Source organism: Diceros bicornis, chromosome 3, assembly GCF_020826845.1.
Source record: "Diceros bicornis minor isolate mBicDic1 chromosome 3, mDicBic1.mat.cur, whole genome shotgun sequence".
In the NCBI taxonomy this organism is placed as follows: domain Eukaryota; kingdom Metazoa; phylum Chordata; class Mammalia; order Perissodactyla; family Rhinocerotidae; genus Diceros; species Diceros bicornis.
Genome location: NC_080742.1, coordinates 72144857 through 72171380, shown reverse-complemented (window position 1 = coordinate 72171380; position 26524 = coordinate 72144857). Strand labels below are relative to the sequence as shown.

The window sequence follows — 26524 nt, the reverse complement described above, 5'->3', positions numbered from 1 at the left end:
CATACATATTAAAAGTTTGTGTTAATGATATATGAAGAAGCAGCTGCCATAAATTCTCAGGGAGTACCATGCTAACACTGTGATGGACTTCATAGTTCTGGCATATTTATTAGAACTTATCAATAAAATGCTTAATTATCATACATGTTACTTGTATAATTACTTTCTCTTCAAAGAGATTCTGCAAAGCACCTCACTAATAAGTAACCATGAAGGAAAAAAAATTTCATATCCCCTCAAAGGCTGTTTGTTCCTGAGACAAAAGCTAAGGGAAAAATAGACAAAATAATTAAGGTGATGTACTCCTGGTTCAGATCAACCTATGATCAGACATTGTGGGTTATGGGGGAGCAAAACCATAAAACAAGAGGACTAGGAGATAAGGTAAGAAAATCAACCAAGGAGTCAAGATTACCCTTAGGGCCTTCCTCCCTGAGAGGGTGAGAAAGAAGCACATTGATTTTTTTTGTCCCCTGTAGAGCAGTGCTTACCAACATTTTGTGATTTGTTACACTCTAGTATTTGTTGGACTTTTTCCTATTTCATACCTCTTCATCACTATTGCTTTAAAAGAAAAGCTAAAGGAAAAAAAAAAAAGCAAAGGTAATTAATTTTGGATCTATTTTAAGGATTTGGTGAAAATTTCTTGATATTGCTTGAGGAAACTGGAGGCTCCCTGAATCGTTGTTGCTAAAGAGCAGTGGTTCTCAAACTTGAACATGCGTTAGATTGCTGAGCCCCAACCTCAGAGTTTCTGATGTAGTAGGTCTGGGACAGAAACCTAGGATTTGCCTTTGTAACAAGTTCCCAGGTTTTACTGATGCAGCTGATCTGGGAACTATTCTCTGAGAACCACTGGTTTAAAGGAAACTTTTCCCGGCCTCCTGCTCTGGGGCCCTGAGCTAGGCATCCGTGGGGATTAGTGCCCTTCTCACCAGGCAGTGTTATAATACATTCCTGGCGGAGGCAGGGGACTGCTTCCAGTGTCAAAGTCGATTTCTGGTTCCATTTTCCTGTACTTCTGCTCCACACAAATCTTGGATCCTGACAATTTGCCTTAAGATGGGACATCTTATCTTTTTCCACTCTGGGATTTATGACCTCCTCGTCCCTGTCTCTCCATCCATCTGGCTTCTAAATAAGCTTGGCTTGTCCCCAGCTGGCAAATCTGCCTGCTTCTAACTCCTAGTTTGTTTTCGAAACCAAAGTTTCCCAACATTTCTTGATACACGGTGCCCTCAGTTTCTCAGTAACATTTTCATAGCTCCCCTAAGCCAAAAGAAATACATAATGGCTCTGTTTATTAAGTAGTTAGGTCCAAATAATTTAATAGTAGCAATTGTTCAGTGTCAGTACATGTTCTGTGTTGTCCTCAAAAATGTAAAATTTTGTGAGTTCCTTGTGTGCCTCAGTGTACCGTTTGGGAATCATAGCTCTGTACACTGGCCCAGCTCATCAACCTTTTCTCACTTCCATCATACTAGTGGGACCTACGTCCACAATTTTCTGCTAAAAGGCCCCAGCACAACACTCCACAAGCAAACGCAAATTGATGGCAATATTTATATTTATTTTTGCAACGCCTTGGATAAAAACCATTTAAACAATGTTGGGTAAGGTGTTATTCTCATAAAAACATCTCCTTTCAAAACAAATGTATTTCTATTTTTCATAAAAGTTAAAATTACATGCTAAAACAGAGTTAATCACTGAGATAACATAAAACGATATCAGAAGACTTGTAGAATAAGACCAGGTGACGAAATGCATTAAACTAAACAATTACACAGAACTAGAAAACTGACTCAGTAGTAAAATATAAAAATCTACAATTATAAATATAAATTTGGTCCATGGAGACACTAGAGCAGTATTTACAGTAAGTATCAGATTATTTCTACTTTAGGTGAATACTGCAGTTTGTAAAATGTTGAATATCATAGGGAACTCAGTGTTTTATTTACAATCTACTATATTAAAAGTTATATTTCTAGCAAACCTGCTGAGTGCTACAAATACAGCTAAAAATTTGACACTAAAAAAAAAATATGTTTTCTGTAGTTGGGAATTCCTAATATCTATAATTTGAAATTTTCTGTTAAAATCAATATGAAAAAAAGCCACAATTCCATTCTTAGAAATACTGTAAAATTCAATTATTTTAGTTTAAACACAATAAGTGAATTACAAGAAGTTTTGCAAAAAGGCACACATTGTTAATGATGTAAATTTGGCAGCAGACTCCTATGTCATGAAAGTTACTGTCAGGTGATGGGAAGTAAACGGATAACAGAAGAACTGAACTGATTTTCCTGTCTAATTTTTGAAAGAGGAAAACAATGCTCAGATGTAGAAACCCTTCACCCCTTTCTGTGCTAAACTAAAGACTCTAAGCTCTCGGCTATATTTCCGTCAGGCAATGCGGTGCCATTACTGTCCAGAGAGGTGGAGGGATTCTCTTCCTGTCTCGTGCTCACAAGGCTGAGGACTGCTTTGTAGAGAAACTGATACTGCTCCTAGAGAACAGAGAATGGGAGGTTATAAACAGGAAGCTCAGTGAACATATGTTTGTCATAAGAAGGAATGTTTTTAGTCATACTGTGGCACTGTTCATGGGAGGGCATTGTGTTAAGGGCTCTGTATACTCAACAGAGGTACACAAAACCTCTATTAATGTCTCTTTCTGATTAAATTTAAAGTAGTTTTTTAATTAGCCAACATTTATTGACCTAGACAATTGGCCCACATACATTGGCCAATGGGAAGCACTCCAATCTTACTCATTTGCTTCATGGAATCAGAAGGTGATGTGACAGGGTTCCATTACTATTTATCAATTTGTGTGTAAACCCTTTGGCACTAGGCACCTGTAACTCACTCATAAATGTGTTACTCTTTCGCCTTGCTTCAGTTGTTAGGAAATCTACTGGGTTTGTCTATTTATGGAGAGGTCTCAGAAAGCACTGCACTGTCAGCTTGGGGACTCGTGCAGAATGCAGGCCTTTCACAAGATCCACTGTTTGCCAAGTGTTCTTCACACTCTACCAGACTGACCGGTCCTATGCCTTGCTTTGAGCAAGGGTAAGCGTGTGCCCTACTGCAGTCTCAGAGTAGAGACACACAGGAGAATAAAGTGGTTTCTCTCTTACAGAGGCCAACTCCGGTGGTGGTGGGTGGAGAGAACGCAGTTGCAGAGAATGTGAGCTAGCGACTAGCATCATAGTGGGAAATTATTAGGACTACGTGTGAACTGGTGCATCACTAACTGCATTCATGAAATGGGTGAAAGTTCAGTCTCTGGAAAGCAATTTCACAGAGCACAAGCTTGATACAACTCAACTGGCCTGAATGAGACTTTTAATAGGGGCTCCTCTCAAGTGCATGTGCAAGGGTGACCTTGCTCTCTGGCCAACTGGTTTGGGCTGGAGCTTTGAAGATGGACCCTTTATTAGGCCCTTAGACATACACAGACCAGGGAGCTGGAGGTGAGCCCATGCTTCTACATCCACCTAAGCTCCTCCCATTGGGGCATTTGCACTAAGTTCCCTATTGTCTTTCCAGTCCTTGTTTCTATAATAATAAAGACTTGCAAATTATTTTCAGAGTTGAGACTCATCTCTCCAGATGTGCTGCACCCCTTTCTTGATTGTATGAGTCCCACTCAAGTACTCAAGAATTAGCCATTTGTTAAGTTCAGAAATTGAATGTGGCTTGAGAAACAAGTGGGCAGTTTCAATATTTAAGTCTTGAGGTCTGTCTTCTGATTGTTCTCTGAGGCTAGGCTCTGGGAAAATAACTATTTATTTTGTTGGATAAGTCAGATTAGTTGGTGCTTCTACTGACATCTCTTTTTCAGAATTACGATGTCTTGCAAAAAGGCATACATGCGATTTGAAATTTTTTAACCATCAATTTTCTAGAAGAAAAATTTTAACTGTTTATTGTTCCAGTTCTATGGATCGTGGACTAAATAATTTGTAATTCAGCTTGAAAACTACATGCTAATGTTATCAGTCAATGTGGTATTTTTTGATACACAGTAAAACAATTCTGGCAGCCTCTGGGAAGTAAGTAGCACTCTAACAGTGAAAAGTCTGGGTCACTGCTTTATTACTTACAATGTCAGCAAAGACTCCTGGCCTCATCAAATTGATCATCTTGGCTACCTGGTAAACATCCATGGAATTTTCTTTTTCTAGTTGGTGCATAAGGGTTGTCAGAGCACAGAAAGTTCCTGCTGTCACTCCTCCATGCCTTGAAGCAGAGAGAAAGGACAAAGACTCCATTCAGAAGTATCAAACTTTCACATTTGGAACTCACAGAGCATATAGCCTTGACAACTTTGCAGTAAGAACACTGAAATTTTTAATGAATTATTTCTCCCTACTTTATTGTGCATAGAACTATGGTTTAATTTGAAATATTGGCTAGTGTTCATGATACTAGTAATGGGATACTGTCTAAAAGTTTAATATTTGCTTATGCATTTGTTATTTTTATACTGTGGAAGGGGGTGGCAATAAATCAAAATGATCTGACTGAGGTTATAATATATGTTACATAATATGTATCATATATAATATGTACATAACATATAATTCCAACATATTCATTTTCTATTTGTTCATAACAGAAGCCTGGAAAGATCTATTGGATAAAGATTCCTGTCTCTGGTAAATAAAAAATAAATCAATTTGACTCCTATCCCAGGAAATGAATGGCTGAGAACTGTCTCTCTGGTTAGCACCTATAAAAACTCAAGTCCTTCAACACTGACTCATCACACAAAGTGGTCTCGGCATACAACGCAAGAGCAAATTCCTGACTGAACATCCATCTTCTGCCTTCAACAGGAGCTCCAAGAGAAGTGAAAAATCTATTCCGTGTTAACCTTGGAATAAGAAGTAGATAATTCACCCTGGCTGAATCACCACAACTGGTCCCACGTATTAGGTTAGTACAAAGACAAGAGAAATATACCTACGCCCAGAGCATGCTCAGGTGTGCAATGCTTTAAAGAGTAGAACTTACTCATCATGAATAATCATGGGCCCATCCCTGGTGGCAGCTTCGTCTTTGATAATACTTATAAGTTCAAAAGTTTTACTAATGGGGCTATCTGGATTTGGCCATCTGGGACACTGAAAATGCCTCACTTCAAGTACATAGTCATCCTGTAAGAACAGAGAAAAATTAATGTTTTTAAAAGAGTCATATTGGTGAGTGACAGTTTATCATGAGTGGAATAATGGGGGAAAATCAAGAATTACACTAAGGTAATAAAACCAAACGGCCCACACAAGTGAGCAGGAGAGCCGCAGCCCGACTCTATCACGAAGGAAGAAACTGCTGTGACGCCACATTGGCCATGTGTAGATGGAATCCCTTTTTTAGTCTATAAATAAAACTTACTTGTGGGTTTATCATACCAATCAAGCAATGGAAGTACGTACCAAAGATGTGTCTGTGCTGCTAAATTTAAACTTACAAAAAGAAATCTTCGGTGTTAAAATTTGTTTTAAAATAGCATAGATTTCTTCAATCCACATTACTCAGGATTAACTAAAGGAAGAACAAAATTGCATGACGCAGTGGGGAAAATGCTGGCGAGGAGGGTGGAGATCCAGGTTCCACTTCAGTCCCAGTTCTGATTTTTGCTTGACTAAACGGCCTGTATGACTTTAAATCCCTTAAACCTCTGGCCCCAGTTTCCTCATGTGTCCTCAATAAAATGCTACATTTAAAAATAAGTATCAAAACCTAAATTTTATATGGAATTGCAGAAGTCCAAAATAGCCAAGATACTACTGAAGAAGAAAAACAAGACAGGAGATTAGTTCTTCAGATATCAAGAATTATTATAACCTATAAGAACTAAGATATTGTGGTTTTGGCAGAGGCATGGACAAAGAGACCAATGGAATAAAACAGAAATCCTGGAAACAAGCCCATACATATATTGAAATCTGGCTTATGACTGAACTAGTATTGCTGATCTATAAACGATGCTGGGACAATGATTATTCACATGGAATATAATGAAATTGGACCCTTGCCTCACAAAATATAATACAAAAAATCAATTCCAGGTGGAACTATAAAACATTTAGAAAACAATGTAGGAAAGTTATCTTTATAATTTCAGAAGGGAATTTTTTAAGACAATAAATGATGGTTTCCTTATAAAAGTGCAAAAGGAAAAGATTAATAAATTCATATGGATTAAATTTAAGAACTTTTATTCACCAAGAAAGATCACAAAGAAAGTAAAATTGTCAAATTACAAACTGGAAGAAGGTATTTGCAACATGTGTAGCTGACAAAAGGAGTAGTATCTAGAATATAAAACAACCTCCAACAAATCAATAAGAAAATGATAAATAATTTAACGAAAAATGGGCAAAAATCAGGACCAGAAACTTCACAAAAGAGGATGTAAAGATATTCAACTTCATTTGCAACAAGAGAAATGCAAGTTAAAAGCGCCGTAAGATGCCATTTCATTCCCACCACAACACTGGTGAGGAGGGCGACATTCCAAATCACTCTTGTATTCCTGATGGGAGAGGAAATGGGCAGAGCCACTTTGGAAAACAGTTGGCATTAATTAATAAAGTCAGAGAAAGTTGAAGATGCTCATACCCAATGACCCAGCCCGGGAAATCCCAGGTATACCCAAGAGAAAATTTTGCATGTGTCTAAATATATTCATAGCAGCACTGTTCGTAGTAGCAAAACAAAACAACACAACAAAACAAACAAAAACAAGTAACCCAAATGTAGAATGGAAAAAAGTAATTTATAAACTGGTACACTAAACAGCAGAAATAAATGAACTTGAATTATAGTCCATTACAGGGGAAAATCTCAACATAATGATGAAGGAAAGTAGTACATCTCTGAAAAATACACGTAATTTATGTGAAGTTCAAAAATATTCAAAACTAAACAACATGATGTTAAGAAATACAAAGACAAAAGGTAAATTTATAAAGTAACCTAAGACAGCGATAAACACGGATTCAGGAAGCAGCTACTTCTCTTTTTCTTTCTTTCTTTTTTTTTTTTTTTTGTGAGGAAGATCAGCCCTGAGCTAACATCTATTGCCAATCCTCCTCCTTTTTTTTTTTTCTCAAAGCCCCAGTAGATAGTTGTATGTCATAGTTGCACATCCTTCTAGTTGCTGTATGTGGGACGCGGCCTCAGCATGGCTGGAGAGGCGGTGCATTGGTGCGCGCCCGGGATCCGGGCCCGGGCCGCCAGTAGCGGACTGCGGGCACTTAACCGCTAAGCCACGGGGCCGGCCCAGGAAGCAGCTACTTCTGAAGGGAGGAAGGGATGGAATGGGATGGGGGCACATGAGGGACTTCAAAGGTAAAGGCTGTGTTCTTTTCCTTGAACTCACTTATTGGATCATTTTAATACCTTGTACATATTTTATGAACATTCTTAATCTATTCAATATTTCATAAATTTTTAAAATAACTCGTATATCAAATAAATAAATGAAAGCGCCAGTTCTTGATTTCAGTAGTTTACTCCAAACCTCCTGGACACTATAATGAGTCCTGGTCTATACAATGTAGACTTTCACCCCTCTACCAATCTCAAATGCTGTGATTTTTTGGGGGGGTAGGGGGAAGCGCCTGTAAATGTTTGAAGTTGTAGAACTGCCCACTTCAGACTTCCCTTTCTGCCTGAACATTGTTTAGAGGTACTGCCCATCCCTGTATTAGACTCCTGGGTAATCAAGGTGTCCATAACAGCTGATTTCCATGGAGGAGACATAACAGAATTGGGATCAATCATGAACGCTTATTCTCTAGTTTATTTTCTGCATAATACCAGGAGAAAAACTGTGACGATTGCACAGGCCTAAGCTAGATATTAGACATGATCTGTAATCAGGATAACGGGTATGACAAAATAATAGGTATCTAATGATTATTACTCTCATAATAAGCTTTTCGCTAACTGCGGAGAGTGATGGGAGGAGGGTACGAGCAAGGACAGATCTGAATGGGTGCTTCTGCAGTGTTTGGGGAACAATTACAGATGGAAATTAGGATGGACTGTTAAGCGCTCTCAGGGAACATAGTATTCCTTTAATTTCCGCCCCTGATTTTACAAACAAGGAATCTAAGTCACTCTCCCAAGGCTACACTGTTCATCACTAGGACTGGAACCAACATGTTCTTTTTTTTTGTTTTAATCAAGAAGGAAACTATTCTATTGCTATATTGTTAGCATTATTATTCTATTTGCATTATCAAATTTATATGTTTTGGTCATTCAAATATTTTGAAGAATAGTAAATCTTCTCATATACTCTATACGGTTTAACAATTTCAGAATTAGAGTATAGTAAAGTGAAACATTTAAATCATCTAAAACAGGATTTAATCTTTTTCTGATTGAGAAGGTACTCTGAACCTCACAAGTCTTATTCACCATTATTAGCATCTTTTAGTATTTTACTGTAGTGGTACAAGAAATTCTGTACTGTACTATAATTACATAAATAATTATCAACAAAGAATTCAGATTGATGCCTTGCAGATAACCAAGAATTTGGTAAAACAAACCTAGTTCATTGTACAGCACATTTCCAAAGCATTTCTTCACTTATCAACGCATTGTCCGTTGTCCAGAGAGCAGTGAGCTCATATTGGTAGGTAATATTTTTCCCATTTTACTTAGGAGGATACAAAGTAAGGACTTGCTTTAAAAAATGAGAATTAGAATTAATCAATTTTTTTTGCTGTGTTTATTTTCAATTTCAGCTCTATCAGCAACTGCTTTGGAGTAAAAGAGAAATCTGAGTTTCTGTGTTTGTAGAAGTCAGGAATGGTTTAGTTTAGTGATAACTAATTATTTAATGATTCTGTAAGATTTTGAAAATGAAAGTGACAAGTACAGTAAAGTTGATTATTTGGGTAGTCTGTCTCAATTTGTAAGAAATCGGATTACTTCTTTTTATTTCTAGGAAAGATTCTTAAATCAGCATATATTTAACATGCACTTAAAATGAAAAGTTTGCCATTTAAATTTTGTCCATACCTGTGTAGCTTCTAAGATAAAATCTTGAATTATAAGTTTTTCTTCGTTAGACAGACATTTGTGTTCTTCAGCCATAAGAGTCACCTTAAAACTCTCACAATTTATAGGCTCATCTTTATTTGGCCAGTAAACAAATTCATCTTCTGCCTGGAGGATTAAATACCAAAGAAGATTCTAGATTTTAATAAAATGTCTAAGTCAGACTGTGAAATGAGGTTAACTGGTTGTCATAGAAAATTCAACTCAAAGTTTTCTTTGAATCTCAAAATTTACTCTTAAAATCTTGAGCCTTAAACCAGATTGATGTGCACAATAAAATAATACACTTAAGAAACCAAACTATTGCTTTGTTATTTTGCGTTCTTAGCTTATCACTAACAATGGTAAGTTGTTGCTTCTATAATTGATAACTGAGTAGAGAAGAGTCAAGTGATTTTAAGAGCTAAGAATTTCCAGTGTCATTTGAAATGGTCAGTCTAACTTTATAGACAAGAAATGAATCTCAAAGTTAAGTATATGTGCAAAGCCTCAATGAAATAGGTCTTTTTTTTTTTTTTCATATTTCTATGGATCTCTTTACTCTGAGGGACTCTTCAAATAGCCTAACAAGTTTTGTTAAAAAAAAAAAAAAGTAAATAGAAGCATATGGACTTACTTCATTCATGGTTGCAATTCTAATTTTTCTTAAGCAATGGCATAAAATACTTAAATTTAAGTTAACTTTAACCTGTTGTTCAATAATTTCAGACCCGAGAGATTGCATAACCAGATCAGGCCCAAGAGTAGACAAGGTTCAACTCCAGTGACATTAGTTTATTAGTTGAAAAAAAATTACTTTGTGAGTTGGATTTCTGGCTGTTGTGACCTGCTATTTCCCCTGTAAGGGAAGCACCAAAAGTGACCTGAAGGACTTACCATGTTTTGACCATCAGGAAGCATAACCACCAGCTGCGCGTTATGGTCCCAAATCATCCTCCAGAAATCCTTGATGGTATGGAGAAGGGGATGCTGGGTGACGACGAATTCATTGCTCTGATAATAACCCTACAAAACCAAAGAAAAGATAGAAAGAGCCCTGACATATGATTTTAAACATTCAAAATACATTTATAAGTTAATGGGCCTTAGGTCAAGGCAGTCTTTTTATTTTTAGATTGTGTCTAAAAACAACAATGTGATTATTATAGCCAGTGTTTACAGGGTACTTCCTATATGCCAGGTATACCACTAAGCATCCTCTTTCCCCTAAGTCACTTATTCCTTGCAGGAGTACTGTGAGATAGGAACTGTGATCCCCATTTTACAGATGATTAAACTGAGGCTTAAGAAGTTACGTGTTGTACCCAAGTTTACACAGCTATCACCTCTAGGAGCAGACTTATCAATATGGCGTGTGGACCATGTCTCCTACACTAGATAGAGTGGAAATCTAGAGGAGAGTTTATATTTCTCACTTTCCACAAGTCCCAAGGGCAGAGTGCCAAATTTCATACTTACTGGCATTGGAACACCTTTGATGTCCAGACACCTCGGCTGCCTCTACAGGAGAGGAACCAAGGAGGCACCTTGCAGATTTTGCTACAGAAACCTGGAAGCTGGTGCCATTGGATTTATCATGATTTCCATGCTGCTGCTTATTAAAATCATGCCTCATCTAGCCCCTTCTGCCCTGGGGTCTGTCAGATCCCATTCCTATCCCCCATGGGCTCATCTGAAGTGTGACACGTATGTAGATGCCACCACCACACATCTCCCTGTTTCATGTATATTCCTCAATATTTTCTGTGCTGGATAAATGGAACAGTGCTTTTGGCATGGGAATTAGGTCTTTTTCATCTGAAGCCAAGCTCTGTGATTGATTGACCCGAAATGGAAATGAAGGTCACATAACAGCTACTAAAGCACACATCCCTCTTGTAGAAGATCTAAACGCAGAAGGAAAGTACTGTATCTTTAGAAACCCAACTCCCCAGTGAGCCCAGTTTGCAGGGTGAGAACTGTGCTGCAAACCTGGAGTGGTCATGTCAGTGAGACTGGGCTTTGCTGAAGCTGCTGTGTCCTGGGTCTGCTCAGGCAATCTGCTTTGGGAAATGAAATGGAGCCTCTTAGACAGGTGAGTGTACGTTTTGTATCTACTCCTCAGTTCTGATTGGGGAGTTTGGTTTCTGCATCTACTCATTTGTCTTACTTGAGGTTTCTCCGATCCCAGCACACACAGAAACATCAAGAGATGCTGTTATTCTACTTGCTGCCATGGGCTGTGGGCCTGCAGTCATCCGATTTGACTTATGTTCACCAGTGGTGCTGCTCATGTCTGCAGTCGCTGCTTCAGGCAGCCCACTCTGGTTTGGGTTCTGGTGACACAAGCTGGCAGGCAGTCTCCCCAGTTACTTCTCTGACTTACCATGATGTAGGAGGCATTGATGTAGTCTGTGCCTTCCCCACTCAGGGATGAAATGCCAACCCTTGATCTTTCCACTGGAACACAGAACATTCATGGTAAACAACCATGCTCACAGTGCTGTACCTTTCCCCTCCACCCCCAAATTGCAAAACATAAGTGCATTTCTCAAGTTGAATGTCTCTGACTTAAGCTAATTTTTCTAGGTATTTTGTATTTTTAGGTGAGACTTCAGAGTTTAAAGTCCTTTTTAACAGTTACATTATCAGGCATAATTAGAAAAATATGAGTGTATTCCTTTTGTTCCAAGATCTGCAAATATTGTCAAGTTACTTTAAAGGATTCTAGTATGAAAAAAAAAAGTTTTTTTTTTCCAGATTCAACATAACCTACCAGGGATGATGGAAGAAGTTCTGTTCTTTTCCCTGTTGCATTGCTTTAAGGCTGTAGAATAGTCACTCTGTTGTATATTTGACTGACTCAGGAGCTGAGAAAGGGAGTTAAGGAAAAATACAGATTATTTCACTTAAATCCTTCAAATACTCAAACACACACACACACTCATATACACGCACATGACCCAACCAAGATAAGATACTGAATACAAATATATATGACTTGTTTTCCAAGAATTCCTTGAACTAAACCTTGTTTTAGGAAACTTGCTGGCACACCTATGTTCTATACCAGGGAAGTTGACAGAAGCACAGAACACTCTCTAGTTTGACTTTCAGCATTGGGAGGATCTTCCCCACGTCTTCCTCTATGGATGTGCACCCTCCACTTCCTCTACTTAACCTCACCCTACAGTTGAGAGGTAAATTGCATGATGTGTGTGTGTGTGTGTGTGTGTGTGTGTGTGTGTACATATATATGTATATAGTTGGATTTATTCATTCTTTTAGTACTCCATTACACGAATAATCTACTTGCTATTTATTCCACAATTAGTAGATGTTTGGGTTACTTCCAATGTTTTGCTATTTCAAACTTTTTAGCAATAAACATCCCTTGTATATTTCTTAATGTGCACACATGTGAGGGTTTCTATGGAGAATTAAGAGTCATCAGTGTTTAACTTTTGACAGTCTGATAGATGAAAAATGATATATCATGGTTTTGATTTATATTTCCTTAATTATTATGAGATTGTGAATTTCAGTGTTCATTAGCCATTTAGATTTCTTTTTTGATGAATGTCTTTTCATATTTCTACTTCATTGTCATTTATTAATTTGTAGGGGGTTTTGACATCTTGAGTGTAAATCTATATTCTGTTAAAAAGTTGCAAACGTCTTTGTTCTCTTTAATCACACAGACATTTATGGCCAATTTATTAAGTTTTTCTTTAAGATTTCTATAAGTTATGTTTTTATTTAAGAAGTCATCCTCTACCCTAAAGTCCTCAAAAGAAATTTTCCAATATTTTCTTATAATAGTTACAAAACTTTGCTTTCACCTTTAGGTATTTAATACATGTTGAATAATTTTAGTTTTTGAGGTGTGGTAGGGACCTAATTTTACTTGTTTCCACATGGAAATTGTCCCAATATAATTTATTGATTAGTCTGTCCTTTCCTCACTAATTTGTAATGTCATACCTGTCACATAACAATTTCCATATGTGCATGGTTCCTCTGGCTGATTTGTCTGTTTTTCAATATTAATTATTATATCTGCATAGTAAGTCTTCCATATACAGTACAACAAATTTCTATTTCTTATTCCTCATTTTTCAGTATTGCTTTGGATGTTTTTGGCTCTTTACTTTTCTATCTCAATTTTGAAATTAGTATCAAACACAACAGCCTGGCATGTGATAGGTATCTGATAAATACGTGTTGAATAAATAGACATGCAATGTATTTCAAGGAGATTTTTCTATGGATAAACTTGAATGAATACCTTTTCTTATAGGACAGTGTACACATACACACACTTCGCTAGCTATGATGTTAACAGGAAACAGAGTCAAATGTCTCTCTTTTCAATTGGATTCTGACCTCATAGTTGATGTTTCCATTTTGATCCTGGGTTATTCAATATTATCCATATCAATTCGTTTCTGTAATTGTGTAGGGGGTAAATTATATTTAAATGAGAATTCTGTCAAAAATAGGTAATACACAGATTTTTTTTAATTTAGGGAAAAGCTATCCTAACAAACTAATGTTAATGCTCCGTATTTCTTTATTATCTGTTTTTGGAAGCTGAATTGTGTACTTTTTCTTTCCTTAGTGTTCGTTTATGACTCAGATGAGCTTGGCTGAGTAAAACATTTATGTTTTCTTGACAGCAGGTTCTAAGTTCAGCATTCACCCATAATCTTTCTCTTACTCCTCCAAAAGCACGAAAGGTGCTGACTGAGAAGGCAAAAAGTCAGAGGGAATTCATAGTGACTAACAGCTTCTATGTTGTAGGCTGGGGGAAAAGAGAGAAAAAATTGCTATCTCAAGGTTTGTTAACTCTCCTGGATTTTTCCAGAGTCTTCCACATTCTTCCTAGATATTCCTTTTTCAGAAATTGGCCCTGTTTCTCTAGGAATCCTGGGAAGTAACAGGTTAGTATAGGAATAATGTGGAACAAAATAACATAGTCTCCACTCCTCTGGAAAGCCACGACTCTGTAAATCCCTCCATCCTAGCTGGCGTGTCAGGTAACAGCTGTTTTCTGAATTCTTTGCTGACTGATTTCTGGAAGTTAGAAGGTTAGAGTTGCAGGAGTTAGAATATTGGACAAAATATGCTCTTCTCTCTAGCTCACTGCTTCGTGACAGAGTGAGTGGGAGAAACTGGGGTTAAAGAAGCTATTGTTGTGGTGTGGCCTATTCTAGTCCAGGGGCTTCAAGTGAGACAGATTTTTCCCAGAGTAGCATGAACAGCCTGAGCCATAGCACTCATAGTTAAGTGGTCTGGTTTTTTCAAAGTAAAAAGAGCACTTACTCTGTATTATAAGTTCTGCCTGTTCACTCTGTTATGCTCTGTGCCCTCCTTTCCCAGACCAAGTCTGCATTTATAAAAGTTAGTCTAGGGTTTCTGACAACTTTTCTTCTTGCTACTCAAAATTACGTTCTTGAAATTTACCACGTGGCTTTGCTTCCTGTTGTAAAGAACAACACAAAGCCACTGCGCCCACAGTGCTCTCAACCCGTCCGCATGGCCTTGTCGACTCAAAAGAGAAGATGCAGGAACATTCAATTCTGTGGTGACACCCAAGAAACTCCCAAGAGAACTCACCTTGAATTGTTTCTCTAGCTTTGTTTTGCCTGTTGGTCCAGGAATGAGAAGCGCATTAACATAGGCATGAATATGACTGTCCGGCACCTCAGTTTCTTTGCTAAGTATGGCCTCAACCAGTGCATCATGAATGAAGACATACTGTTCCTGACAAAACAACGACAATAAGGAACATTCATGTTTTCCTTGTAGGTCTCTAGGTACAAAAGTGGTATCTTCCAATGACAGACAAAAAGATCTTTATGAAATGGAAGGAAACCCACAAATGCTTGCTTACTAGACCTGGCAGGAAGTCAGATGGAGGAAAGGGAGAGGCCAAGACGGAGCACAACTCTTTATTTCTTGTGTATTAATGTTTGTGGGAAGGAGGCAGGAAGATTTGGGGAGGCAAAGCAATGCCCTCTCTGCCCATCCTTCAAACCTGAGATCCTCTTCCACATTTTGCACAAGGACTTCCCTGACTTTTCAACTTCTGATGGGTCTTCTCCTTCTGTCCGTTCCAATTCTCCTTTAGCCAGTCGTACATAATTTAGCACAATTATCTATACAGTTTTTAATAGTTATCTTCTATTTCATGTACTATGGGACTCTTCTCTGGTCTTCTATGACTAGAATGTCATTTGCTTGATGAAATGAAATTTAGTTTGGTTTGGTTTTAAAGCCCACTAAGTTATATGTTTCTGACTGCTTTCAAGCTGCCATCTATAGTTTTAAATTTAAATTCATTTTTATTTAGAAACAGTGAAAACAAAGTACACATATGCAGACTTTGTCCTGTATAATAGATGGGTAAACTACATGGACCTAAAAAGGGATATCATTTGAGCATAATTCATACTTTTAAAATATAGAAATGAATCCATTCATTCACTATATGTAGGAAAAACTTGAGGATTTTGCTAGCAGATATGGGTGGTGATTAATCCACTTACTCTTTTTCCGAATCTTCTCTGTCACCAGTGTCATTTTAAAGACATTCTCCATTTGGTCACAAAATAGACAAAATTTAGCTGACCCATCCATGACTTATATGCAATTATCTGGTGCTGTGGTTTGAATTGTGTCCCCCCAAAAGATATGTTGTAGCCCTAACCTCTCAGTAACTCAGAATGTGATTTTATTTGTAAATAGAGCTGTTGCAGATGTAATTAGCTAAGATGAGGTAGTGACTGGTATCCTTAAAAGAAGAGGAAAATTTGGACACAGATACAGACACATGGGAAGGACAGCCATACGAAGATGGGGGCAGAGATTGGAATGATGCTGCTACATCCAAGGAATGCATGGGGCTACCAAGAGCTCAAACAGACAAGGAAGGATCCTTCGCTAGAGATTTCAGAGGGAGTGGGCACCTGGCAACACCTTAATTGTGGACTTCTAGCCTCCAGAACTATGAGACAATACGTTTCGGTTGTTTTAAGCCACCTGGTTGGTAGTACTTTATTATGGCAGCCCTACGAAACTAATATTAACTGGTAACATAAACTCTGGTCTATCCAGTTTTGGAATTTTAGTGACACTTCCAACTCTTAGGTAAATAAAATCCTTTTTTATCATACCTCAGTTTGCACCAAATAATTTCTTTGTGAACGAATGTGTTTTAAGAAGCCAAAGATGTTGACAGTTCCTTCATGTTGAATTTGCTGCAACATACTGTCTAGCACAATATATGTACCTGTTCTTCCAACTCCAGCACTGAAGAGAACACAGAGAGAGAACTGTTTCAATATTAAGCATAAAATAAATTTGAAGATAGGTCACTACTGGCTGTCTTGTACATTAAAATAATATCTTTCCCCAAGCAAATGAGCTACATAATAAATAATTTAGCAGTCCAAAATTGTAAGCAGTTTAGTAGTTAAGCATAATGCTTCAAATAATAAATAAAAAGTTTCCTTTTTTAGTTTTTGCTACAGGTCAAACTGCATAACAACCTATTTCTTTTCTTTTTTATTAATTGAGGTAACACTGGTTTATAACATTATAAAGATTTCAAGTGTACATCATTATAATTTGACTTCTGTATACACTTCATCTTGTTCACCAACAAAAGTCTAGTTTCTCTCTGTCACTGTACAAATGTCCCCCTTTACCCCTTTTGCCCTCCTCCCAACCCCCTTCTCCTCTGGTAACCACCAATCTGTTGTCTGTATCTATGTGCTTGTTTGTTACAATCTGACTATTTCTGTTGGAGATTTTTTATTTTCAGTGATTATATTTATTATTCATTATATACTATACAATGAACAAATTATGTATGGGAGCATAGCAAATAGACATTTAATCTGAGAAAAATGAAACCATCAGCTTCACCAAACTCTGAAAAGAAAAGGTCCCCGGGTCTGTATTGCCAGGCAGACATGTTTGTAAAGGTTTTCACATTAATGGGAAAAAGAATTTGATAAGGCTTTCGGCTAAAAATATCATTTCAGTGAGATTGTGAGGAATAAAGCATAACTTCAGTCATTTCTAAAGGACCATTATCTATCAACTTCTTCAAAGACTCTACTGGAGGGACAGAATTCACAGACAGGCATTTCTTTTCAAATGCTCTGACAAGTAGGAAATGCTAGAGTGGAAAATTAGCACCTGCTCTGCACAATACCCTGGTCCTTCTCCATTTGCTAAGAAACAATTCCTGACCTTCAGAGCTATTTTTCTTGCATCTTCCTGCTTCCCTCAGCTTACCTTCAGGTTAACAGATAAAAAAAACTCAAGATAGGTCTCTCAAACTTTGAGGATAACTCCTGAGGTAGGTAATTAGAACGTGTCAGATAAGCTGTATATCAAAGAAAAACACTTGCTTCTGTAAAAACACAGACACTGCTTTGACAAAAATACTGCATATAGAAATGAATTTGATTTTTGTGGTCATAAAGCTTGGCATATAACAAGCAGTCAGTAAATGTTAACTGCTATTTTTATTTTAACTGAAAAATGTTAGACTAAAACTTCCAACATATTTTTGTATCTTTCTTTGAAATATCATTATTTCTATTCATCAACTCAGTCTTGGAAATTAAAGTACTTAAGCAACAACGAATTGATAACACACTCAATATTATATATTAGAAAGAACTCAGGAAAATGAGAAATGGATTTTTGTCCTGAACTGTTTAAAAATGACTTAAAAGTATTTTGCCAAATCCCTCACATTCTGTGTACTTCTGTTTCTCTAATGTAAACCTGGCATAATAAGGCTACAGTAAACTATGAAATCCTAGGAACAGAGGTTGTGTCTCAAGCATTTTTATCCCATGACATTATGTTGAAATAAATGTTTGTTTAATAGCAATATATTGTTCTGCCTGCCTCACACAGTTAATAAATTGAAATCCAATTCAACAATAAAATACAATAATAAACATCATAAAAATATCTGGTGCTTTGAAACATTCAGCAATCAAATTCTGAGTCTGGCATACTCATTACCTAGTGATCAATATTTATGAAAATGGGCGTGTAGTTTCATCCCCCTTGCTTCATGAAATCACTCCCATTTTGGCAAAAGCTTTGTTCCATTGATTCCCTTTTTGTCAGCATAAGTAACTCTGTGGGTTTAGAAATCTGTCTGAGACTTACCTGCAGTGGACAACAACAGGCCCCACCGCGTGGCGCTTGGCATGGGACGCCTTTCTCACGAAGGTCAGCACCGGCAGCGAGTACTCTGGCACACCCATGTCAGGCCACTGAGTGTAGTGGTACTGCGTAACTACACGCCCACTGGGTCTTCCTTTCTGGGAACCCTAGAAGAACCCAGACAGCTAATAACAGGAACAAACACCTACGGGCACACGCATACACACGCGTGCACAAGGTCTTTAAATATCAACTCAGGATTCACAGCTTGATATTGGTGGTCCATAATGAAGAAGAAAAAGCACTTTCATTTGTGATGGCTAATTTTATGTGTCAATTTGGCTAGCCTATGGTGGCCGGTGGTTTAGCCAAACACCAGTCATACCAGATGTTGCTGTCAAGATATTTTTTATATGTGATTGACATTTAAATCACTAGACTTTGAGTAAAGCAGATTACTCTCCATAATGTGAGTGGGCCTCATTCAGTTGAAGGCCTTAAGAGCAAAGACTGAGTGCTCCTGAAGAAGAAGGAATTCTCTTCAAGACTGCAACACAGAAACCCTGCTTGAATTTCTAACCTGCTGCTCTGATGAATTTGGATTCAAGACTGCAACATCAACACTTACCTGATATCCAGGCTCCTGGCCTGGCCCACAGATTTCAGACTTGTAGTGTTCACAATTGCCAGAGTCAATTCCTTAAAATCTCTCTCTCTCTTTATAAACAGATTCCTGTTAGTTCTGTTTCTCTGGAGAACCCTGACTAACACATTATTGTTCTGTTTTTTTAATCTTCCCTTATGGCAATCTCCACTACTTTTAGTTGGATGTGCCATTATCCTATGGGGCATCATATCCACTGAGACCATGGGCACCAGGACCAATCTAGCTCCAAAGCCATGGCTGACATTTAGAGACTTGAAAAAAACCTTTGGGATTGAGGTGTAGCTGTGATAAGAACTCTCAATGCCTTTTATTATATATATTTTTACCCTGTCTTGGTTATACCACCCACTCACTTACAAAAGGATGAGATGGATTACTCAATTGATGACATCCATCCTTTAGTAACTCACCTTTTTTATCTTTGTGTTTCTTAGAGTAAAATTCCTCACAGTGTAATAGGCAAGCATTTGAACACTCTTCTGAGTGACCAGAAAGTTCCCATACTCTTCACTACCATCGGCAGGCCAGTACTGGTCACATTTTCTCTGCAAAAAAGAAAGTAAAGATGCTATTTCCATATTTCAAATGCACAACAGAAGAGTCATCTCCGAAATCAGTAAAGATCTGAGACTGTGACAGGAATAGACTCCCTCACTCTTCTAAATCTTTTCTTTCCTTTCTAAATGCTTGTGGATTAGTTGTACAGGAGACCAGGGAATAGAATCATAGAACTGAGAGGAACTTGAGATGATCTGGTGCAAACTTCCTCCTTTCAGATGAGGAAAGTGAGGCCAGATGTATTGAGTCACTGTAGAGCCAGCACTAGAATCAGCTCCTGTGAAATAAAATCTCTGTTAGTCTACACTGCTTTTCAATGAGCACTTTTACTTTTTCTCACAGTATGAGGAATGTATTTAAATAGCAGATAGCTTGATTTATAGTAAAACTTTTTGACCTATAATGTTAACAGTTTCCCTTTAACATCATACCTCCTGGAAATGAATCTTGATTAGCTTCCATAACTTTTGCTGCTTCCTAATGCTGACTCTATTTAAAGCAATTTGAAGTAGCTCTAATCTCAATTTTGGGAATGACATAAGAGACTACCCACATACCCTTCCTTTCTCTATGAGGTTTGTTATCATGACGATAACTTCCACGTTATGTTCCCATATCATTCTCCAGAAATCTTCAGCTGTGGATTTCAGTGGGCCTTGGGCAGCAATGTAAGCTTTTGGTCTGTTGTAGCCCTGAAGAAATAAATCACAAATGTTTCTTACTAATTTATATGCCATTTTTAACTGCACAATACTTAAGTGTTTAAGGTCAGCACATTTTTTCTATTAAAAAGCATAAAAAATAAACTTGCAAAGCTGAAGAAACTTTAAAATGCTAGCAAAGACAGAAACTCTTCTTTAACTATGATTTTTTTTTTAAAAAAAAGAAGAGTTCTCTTTGCTTTGACACAACCACAATCCTCTGCACCTTGAGTCCAAGTGCATTTAATCCAAATCTATGTACTATGTTTCATATCTGGTCCTTAACTGTGCTGCTTTGAAATGTGTTTGAGGCACTGGGGCTCAGCTGTCTAAAACATTTAGGAAACCTCTGGTGTTGTCTCCTTATCCTCTCCTTGGTGGGACTGGGCAATGCTAATCATTAATAGCTATCCTTCACTGAGCAGCCATTGTTGGCCAAGATGCTTCACAAACATTACCTCTAATCCTTAATCTCTATGCAAAATGGAAACATCGTCCCTGTTTCAGAGATGAGGAAACTGAAGCTCAGAGGAGTTAAGTGGCTTCCCAAGCTCCCACAGCTAGCTAGTGGCAAAACTGGGATTCAAAACCAGTGCTAACTCCAAACCCACGTACAATATGACAAACATATTGCCACCTCTGGAAGCACGAAGTGATTGCCTATAACAAAACCCATGTACACTTATATTTGGTACTCACTTCTTTGAATTCAGTGTTCCACATAGCATAAACCTGAAGGCAGCTAGACTGCAAGGTCAGTGTCAGGAAAATAACTGAATTCTGTTGACACTCAATTGACTGCAGTGAAAAACCAGTAAGCTAGTGAGTGGTCTACAGTCCCTGAAGAGCTCCAATAAGTTCCACAAAGCCGGGTACCCTGAGGAGTGCCCAGAGTATAAAGGATGATAACTGGTTTGGTAATCACTTTTAGCCAATACTAGCTTGGAAATTTCTTCAGTCAGGATTTACTAATCATCTGCTATATACACAGCATTGTCCTAGGAGCTATGGGATATTGGGATATTCAAAATAAGCACTGGCCCTGCCCCTCACATTTAAGGAGTTATAAACCTATCTAGATATATATATTCTACCTTGAACATATATTCTCAACCCGAATTCCTTCTCTCACCTAGGAGATAAACCAAATACAAAAAACAAACAAAACAAATACAATAAACCAAATACAAACTAAATACTTGAGTATTATTCAATATGAAATCCTTTAGTTATGGAATCTCTTACTGCTGATTTGTATTTTTTATTATTTAGCTAATAACATGTATTAAGCATTAGTATATTTATGGCACAGTGGTATAATAAATTCGTAGTCTAATATAATATCCATAAACATTTCAGTTAAAACATGCTTACATCAACATAATTGGCATTGATGTAATCAGTCAGTTTGCCATCTTTTTCAGCAAGTTGTGCAAGCTTGACCCTACTGTGATCATCTGTAATGCAAAAAAGAGAAAATATTTCACTGTAGCTGGACCACTTTTCAGCATGAAGATCATTTATATTTATATAATAATTTATCAAATACAATTAAAATCAATGCAAAATCATTTACTTTAGTAGGCTTTTGGGAGATACAGAGATGAAAAAGGTAAAGATAAATATAACAAGAGCCTCCGCCTTCAAGAAGTTTTCTAATGTAGAAGATGAGAATGGACATATACATGGAAAGAAATGTTCAGCTGTCAAGAAAGAGGTGCAAAGTACTAGGGGGATAGGAAGGCAGAAACTGTATTGGTTTGGGATGACAATAAATGTTTTCATAGAGGTTGAAACCTGAAGTTGGCATCTTCGATGGCTTTCTAAAGGTGGATGACAAGTGAGAGAGTGAACAGTGGAGAGCCACGGAGGGGGAGAGAAGAGCGATGGGGGTCTCAGAAAGCTAAGGAAGAATGGCAGCATGGAGGCTCTGAATAGGAGGCCTCCTGAGGAAAAGGAAACAGGGAAGAAAGCAGGAGGGCCCTAGGAAGTTTCTGTGAAGGGTAACAGCACACAGCCCCTTCAAAGGAAGAACCTCAAAGAGAAACTACTGCAAAGGGAGGCAGGAGAACGGTTGTCCAAGAACAGAGGACGTGGATCTTGCATTGTCAATTAAAAGAGGGCAAAGAGTATGGTAACTTATACATGGTGTACCGTGGTAATTCAAGTATGTTAAAATAATAAGGTTGGGATTAACTTCAGTTCTACAGAAAATCTATATTTGTAGGAACTACATAAGAGAAAGGAAAGTATTACTAGAAGGAAACTTGATAGTTTCACAGGGAAGACTATTTATTCTTTTCAAGGATGAAGAAGTGAATGAAGACTAACCCATGACAATTAAAGAGATATTCTGGGATATTACTATTTTGGTGACAGTAGCAGCTCAGGTGCAGGGAATGTATGCAGAAACAGATGTATGGCAATGGAAAGATGGGTTTAGATGCCTATTTTTGTATTTTGGTTGTAATATTTTTAGAAGAGTGTTACTGGGTAAATTTCTGGGTTGTTTTTCTTCATCTCTAAAATAGGACTGTTGTTACTTATCTTTCCAGGTTGTTTCAGAGATTAAATGAAATAATGTATTTACAGTGCCTGATACCTAGTAGGTGTTCCACTAGGTTAACCTCCATCCCTTTCTTAATTACCTGGTAGGTATTTTCTATTTAGCTTGTAGAGGGAATAGCCTAACAACTTCACTCTGTCCAAGAAGCAACTGAGTTTTTATGTGCAGTGAGGAAAGTTGCTTTATTTGAGAAAGACAAACATGAAGCAGAGCCTTCTATTAAAATATAAAAATTGGTGTAGGCCCTGTGGAAAGGAAGGTGGCACTTATGCAAACTATTTAGAAAATGTGATAACAAAAGAGGAGAGTACAGCTTCATTGGCTTCCAGAAACTAGAATGGAGCCAGAATTTAAATAACCCAGCTGGTAACACCATGTTCATATGAATCTAGGGAGTCCACCGAATATATAAGGAAGGATATAAATAGAAGTTTTGGAGGGAATGAAAGTGGATTTCAAGAAATGGAGGGGAATACAAAGGAAAATAAAAGGGAACAGATGTAAACAAGAAGTGTTGTAAGAAAATAGAAGAAAGATGGTCATTTCATAGGGAAAAATAGGTAAACTTGCATTAAAGAAAAGAGCCAGAGAGCTACTCATTGAGGAGAAAGAGAGAGAACAGCTAAGACAATAAAGGGAAAGAAGGAATAAAAAGAAGGAATCCAACTAACCCTTTATAAGACCCCAGGAAGAATGGCAAGAGAGGGAGGGAAAGGGTAGAAGGAAAAATAAAGTCTAAAGAAAATCTCACTTGGTTAGTAAATTCATATAAAGTAGGCAGATCTCAGTGAAAACGGGACTACAGAATATCAATAACGACAGAAACCATAAGAACAGACTTACAGTCCTTGGGGACTGAAGAAGGCACTGGATTAAAATTTGAATTTGTTTTGTTCAAAAGAAACAGATGTCATTAATTGCAGAATGTATTTAGGTTTAAGTGACATAACAGCCTGTATTATCTAACACAAGTCTTATTCCTCATACAAAGGTCCTGAAAGAGCTACACTGAGGTCAGATTTCAGAGGACTTCAGGATGTCAGTTAAAAGCACAGCAACTATAATGATCACAAAGTCAGAGCTGAGTGAAGGATATACTTACAGGCAACGATATTTATGTATCGGTTCTTGTGCTTATTGTCTGGGTGATTGGAGCTGTCTGCTGTAATACCTAAATCAACAGTACAGCTCTGCACTTCCTGTAAGAAATCGTATGCACGACATTTTAACACATATCCTTTCAAACAAAGTGCCTTAAAATATAGTAAGGGAGACAAAACAAACAAAATAACTATCCAAATTTTTTTTTTTACACATTACAACTATTTCTTGGCTAAAAGAAAATGCAGTGAAATAATGCCTTACCTGGTAAAACTCTTTCAGTGTCTAATGAGGGAATGAATGCCAAAAAAGTAAAGAAATCAAATTCCACAGCACACGACAAATGAGAAAAAAAAGCGTTCATATTAGGTTTACAATGGAAAACTATGATCATGCAATAAATACATTTGTCAAATACTAACTAAACAGAATGTTCCAAACAATTGCATGCAAATCAAAACTTCTAACCATTTGGAACCTTAAAATTATGTAAAAGAAATAACACTTTTAAAAGGGGACAGTGGTATAATAATATGATGAATTTTTAAAATGCAGATGAGAAAAACCACATATTTGATGACACATTTTGTCATATTAGTCAGATTTGCTAATACTCAAATATAATTTTATTTGACCACTATGGCACTATTTGAAACTCTGAATTAGTCATACATTTTTTGTTTACTTTGAGTAATTTTAAGGAGTAAACAGTTTCCTATTAGGTGGTTTGTAATAGATTTAGAGCTGTCAAAACATTAAAAGTCTCCTAAAAATTTTTTATCATACATACTACGTATTTTGAAACAAAATTTAGATAGCATTACTTTCAACATATTTAATTAGTAGACCTCTTTTTAATTAAAATATCAATAGGTAGAGAAAAATTATTTCTGCCAATTCTGTTTTAAGATGAATTAAAATCATTTTCAGAGATGTTGTCTATCTAAATATATTAGTTTGAAATTTACAATTATTTAGTATTATGATAATAACATGAAAGCCTCATCATTTTTGAGAAAGTATATAACCCAAATATGAATCTGATTGATCAGCAAATGGCCCAGCCTTTCTCCAAATAAGCTTTTAAGGACTCTTTCGCAGCAAGTCATTCTGACTCTAGATTTAAAAACAATTTAATATACGAACCACTTAAAAGGCATAGCATTATTAGTTATTAAGCTAATTATTAAGTTAATGAAAAGTTTTCTTGAATCAGACTGTGAGTTAAAAGCAATGGGATTAAAAAAACACTTTTTGAGTGAAAAGATGAAGTTATTTTATTAATTTAATTATTATGAACTGCTTAATAGTATTCAAAATGATTTTATAGTTGTGAAAACTGTGAATCTGCCTTTGCACATACGCTGTCAGCAACTTTTATTATAAATTATCTATTTTTCCTTATGGTTTTTAACATTTGGAAGATTAGACCCATCCTTGACATATTCTTCTTTTCAGTTACGATTTGGTTTGACATATGCCTAATAGTTTCTATGAGTTAATATCATACCACCCAATAACCTCTATTATGGTAAGAAAAAATAATTTAACGTTTTAAATATGTAATTTTTTATATTATTCTACTTTACTTAGTTGTTACCTCACACTGCTTTCATATTCAATGTAGCCATGACCTAGATCTTTTAAGATTAAATGAACTGGGTTCTGTTATTTTAAATTTAGTGAAAATCTGTCACATTTCATTTCTATTTCTTTTGATTTCTTAAAGCTTTCTAATCTACGGCATTTTCCTTCCCTAAATGTGTCTTAGTGGATATGACGCCTGGGAAGCAGTTGCTTGGTGCACTGGGGCGGGGGGAACATTCTCTGATAGGGATCAGAGCTGAAAGTGCTTCAAAGAGGGAGGTCCATAGAGCACTTGGGGGTTAGTGGGAGAGGAACGCAATGTGATGCTTCCTAGAGAAGAGAGGCCAGAGGGGAGGCTGAAGAGCACTTGCTGGAATGGAAAGGACATGAGTTTTAAAATCACAGACCTAGGTTTGAATCCCAGCCCTGCTATTCATTAGTTGCTAATTAACTTCTGCAGAAGTTGATTTCCTCAGTAGTATGAACAGAAATAAAAACAAATAACTTCCAAAGCTGGGTGAAGGTTGACTGTAGAAGTACCTAGTACAATGACTGGTATATTAGGGAGTGCTTAATAATGTAACTTTTATTTTTTGTGGTTGTTATTGTTAACCCTGGGCTTATGGCACCCTATTTTGAAAAATGTGCTTAACTGATACTTCAGAGGGCCACGGTAAATTTGCAGTAAGTTTCTTTGCCCTTTCTAACGGTATTTTATGGACTATTACTAGAAAAATTTTCACTGATTGTGAAGTTCAAATGTATTTTAGAAATGCATATTTTCTTGAGAAGAAGATGGGATTTTACTTTGTATAATATTTATTTTACCTTGTGTAATAAATGCTTCTGCATTTATACTGCTGTAATACAATTAAGAGTTTGTACATACTTTGACTGAAAATCATGAAATTTAGTAGTTTAGTATAATTTATTTAATTTAGAAAATTAAAAGAAATCAGTGTTATTAATTCAGATTTAAAAATGAATACTGGAGTTCTGTATTTTATAGGAAAGAATTAACAATGCTTTTGATTTTTCCACTAGAACAATTTGGCTTTTAAAATGGAA

At 36.8% G+C, this 26524-nt stretch overlaps 1 protein-coding gene across 2 annotated transcripts in view; it reads right to left on the bottom strand.

Moving 5' to 3' along the window:
* Positions 1 to 2012: 2012 nt before the first annotated feature.
* Positions 2013 to 26524, bottom strand: part of PTPRZ1 (protein tyrosine phosphatase receptor type Z1) — a 168534-nt gene continuing 144022 nt past the window's right edge. Inside the window, exons 16-30 of one of the 2 annotated variants that reach the window (XM_058529032.1) lie at positions 24134 to 24154; positions 23871 to 23967; positions 21577 to 21659; positions 20059 to 20193; positions 19354 to 19488; positions 18280 to 18443; positions 16257 to 16392; positions 14698 to 14844; positions 11855 to 11948; positions 11465 to 11538; positions 9976 to 10104; positions 9061 to 9207; positions 5032 to 5174; positions 4119 to 4254; positions 2013 to 2516 (exon numbers count right to left, since the gene is read on the bottom strand). In XM_058529032.1, coding sequence (XP_058385015.1) covers positions 2376 to 2516; positions 4119 to 4254; positions 5032 to 5174; positions 9061 to 9207; positions 9976 to 10104; positions 11465 to 11538; positions 11855 to 11948; positions 14698 to 14844; positions 16257 to 16392; positions 18280 to 18443; positions 19354 to 19488; positions 20059 to 20193; positions 21577 to 21659; positions 23871 to 23967; positions 24134 to 24154 — 1782 coding nt within the window. In that variant the 3' untranslated portion in view covers positions 2013 to 2375. The remainder of the gene's footprint in view (positions 2517 to 4118; positions 4255 to 5031; positions 5175 to 9060; positions 9208 to 9975; positions 10105 to 11464; positions 11539 to 11854; positions 11949 to 14697; positions 14845 to 16256; positions 16393 to 18279; positions 18444 to 19353; positions 19489 to 20058; positions 20194 to 21576; positions 21660 to 23870; positions 23968 to 24133; positions 24155 to 26524) is intronic. The other variant, XM_058529033.1, reaches the window with a different exon arrangement.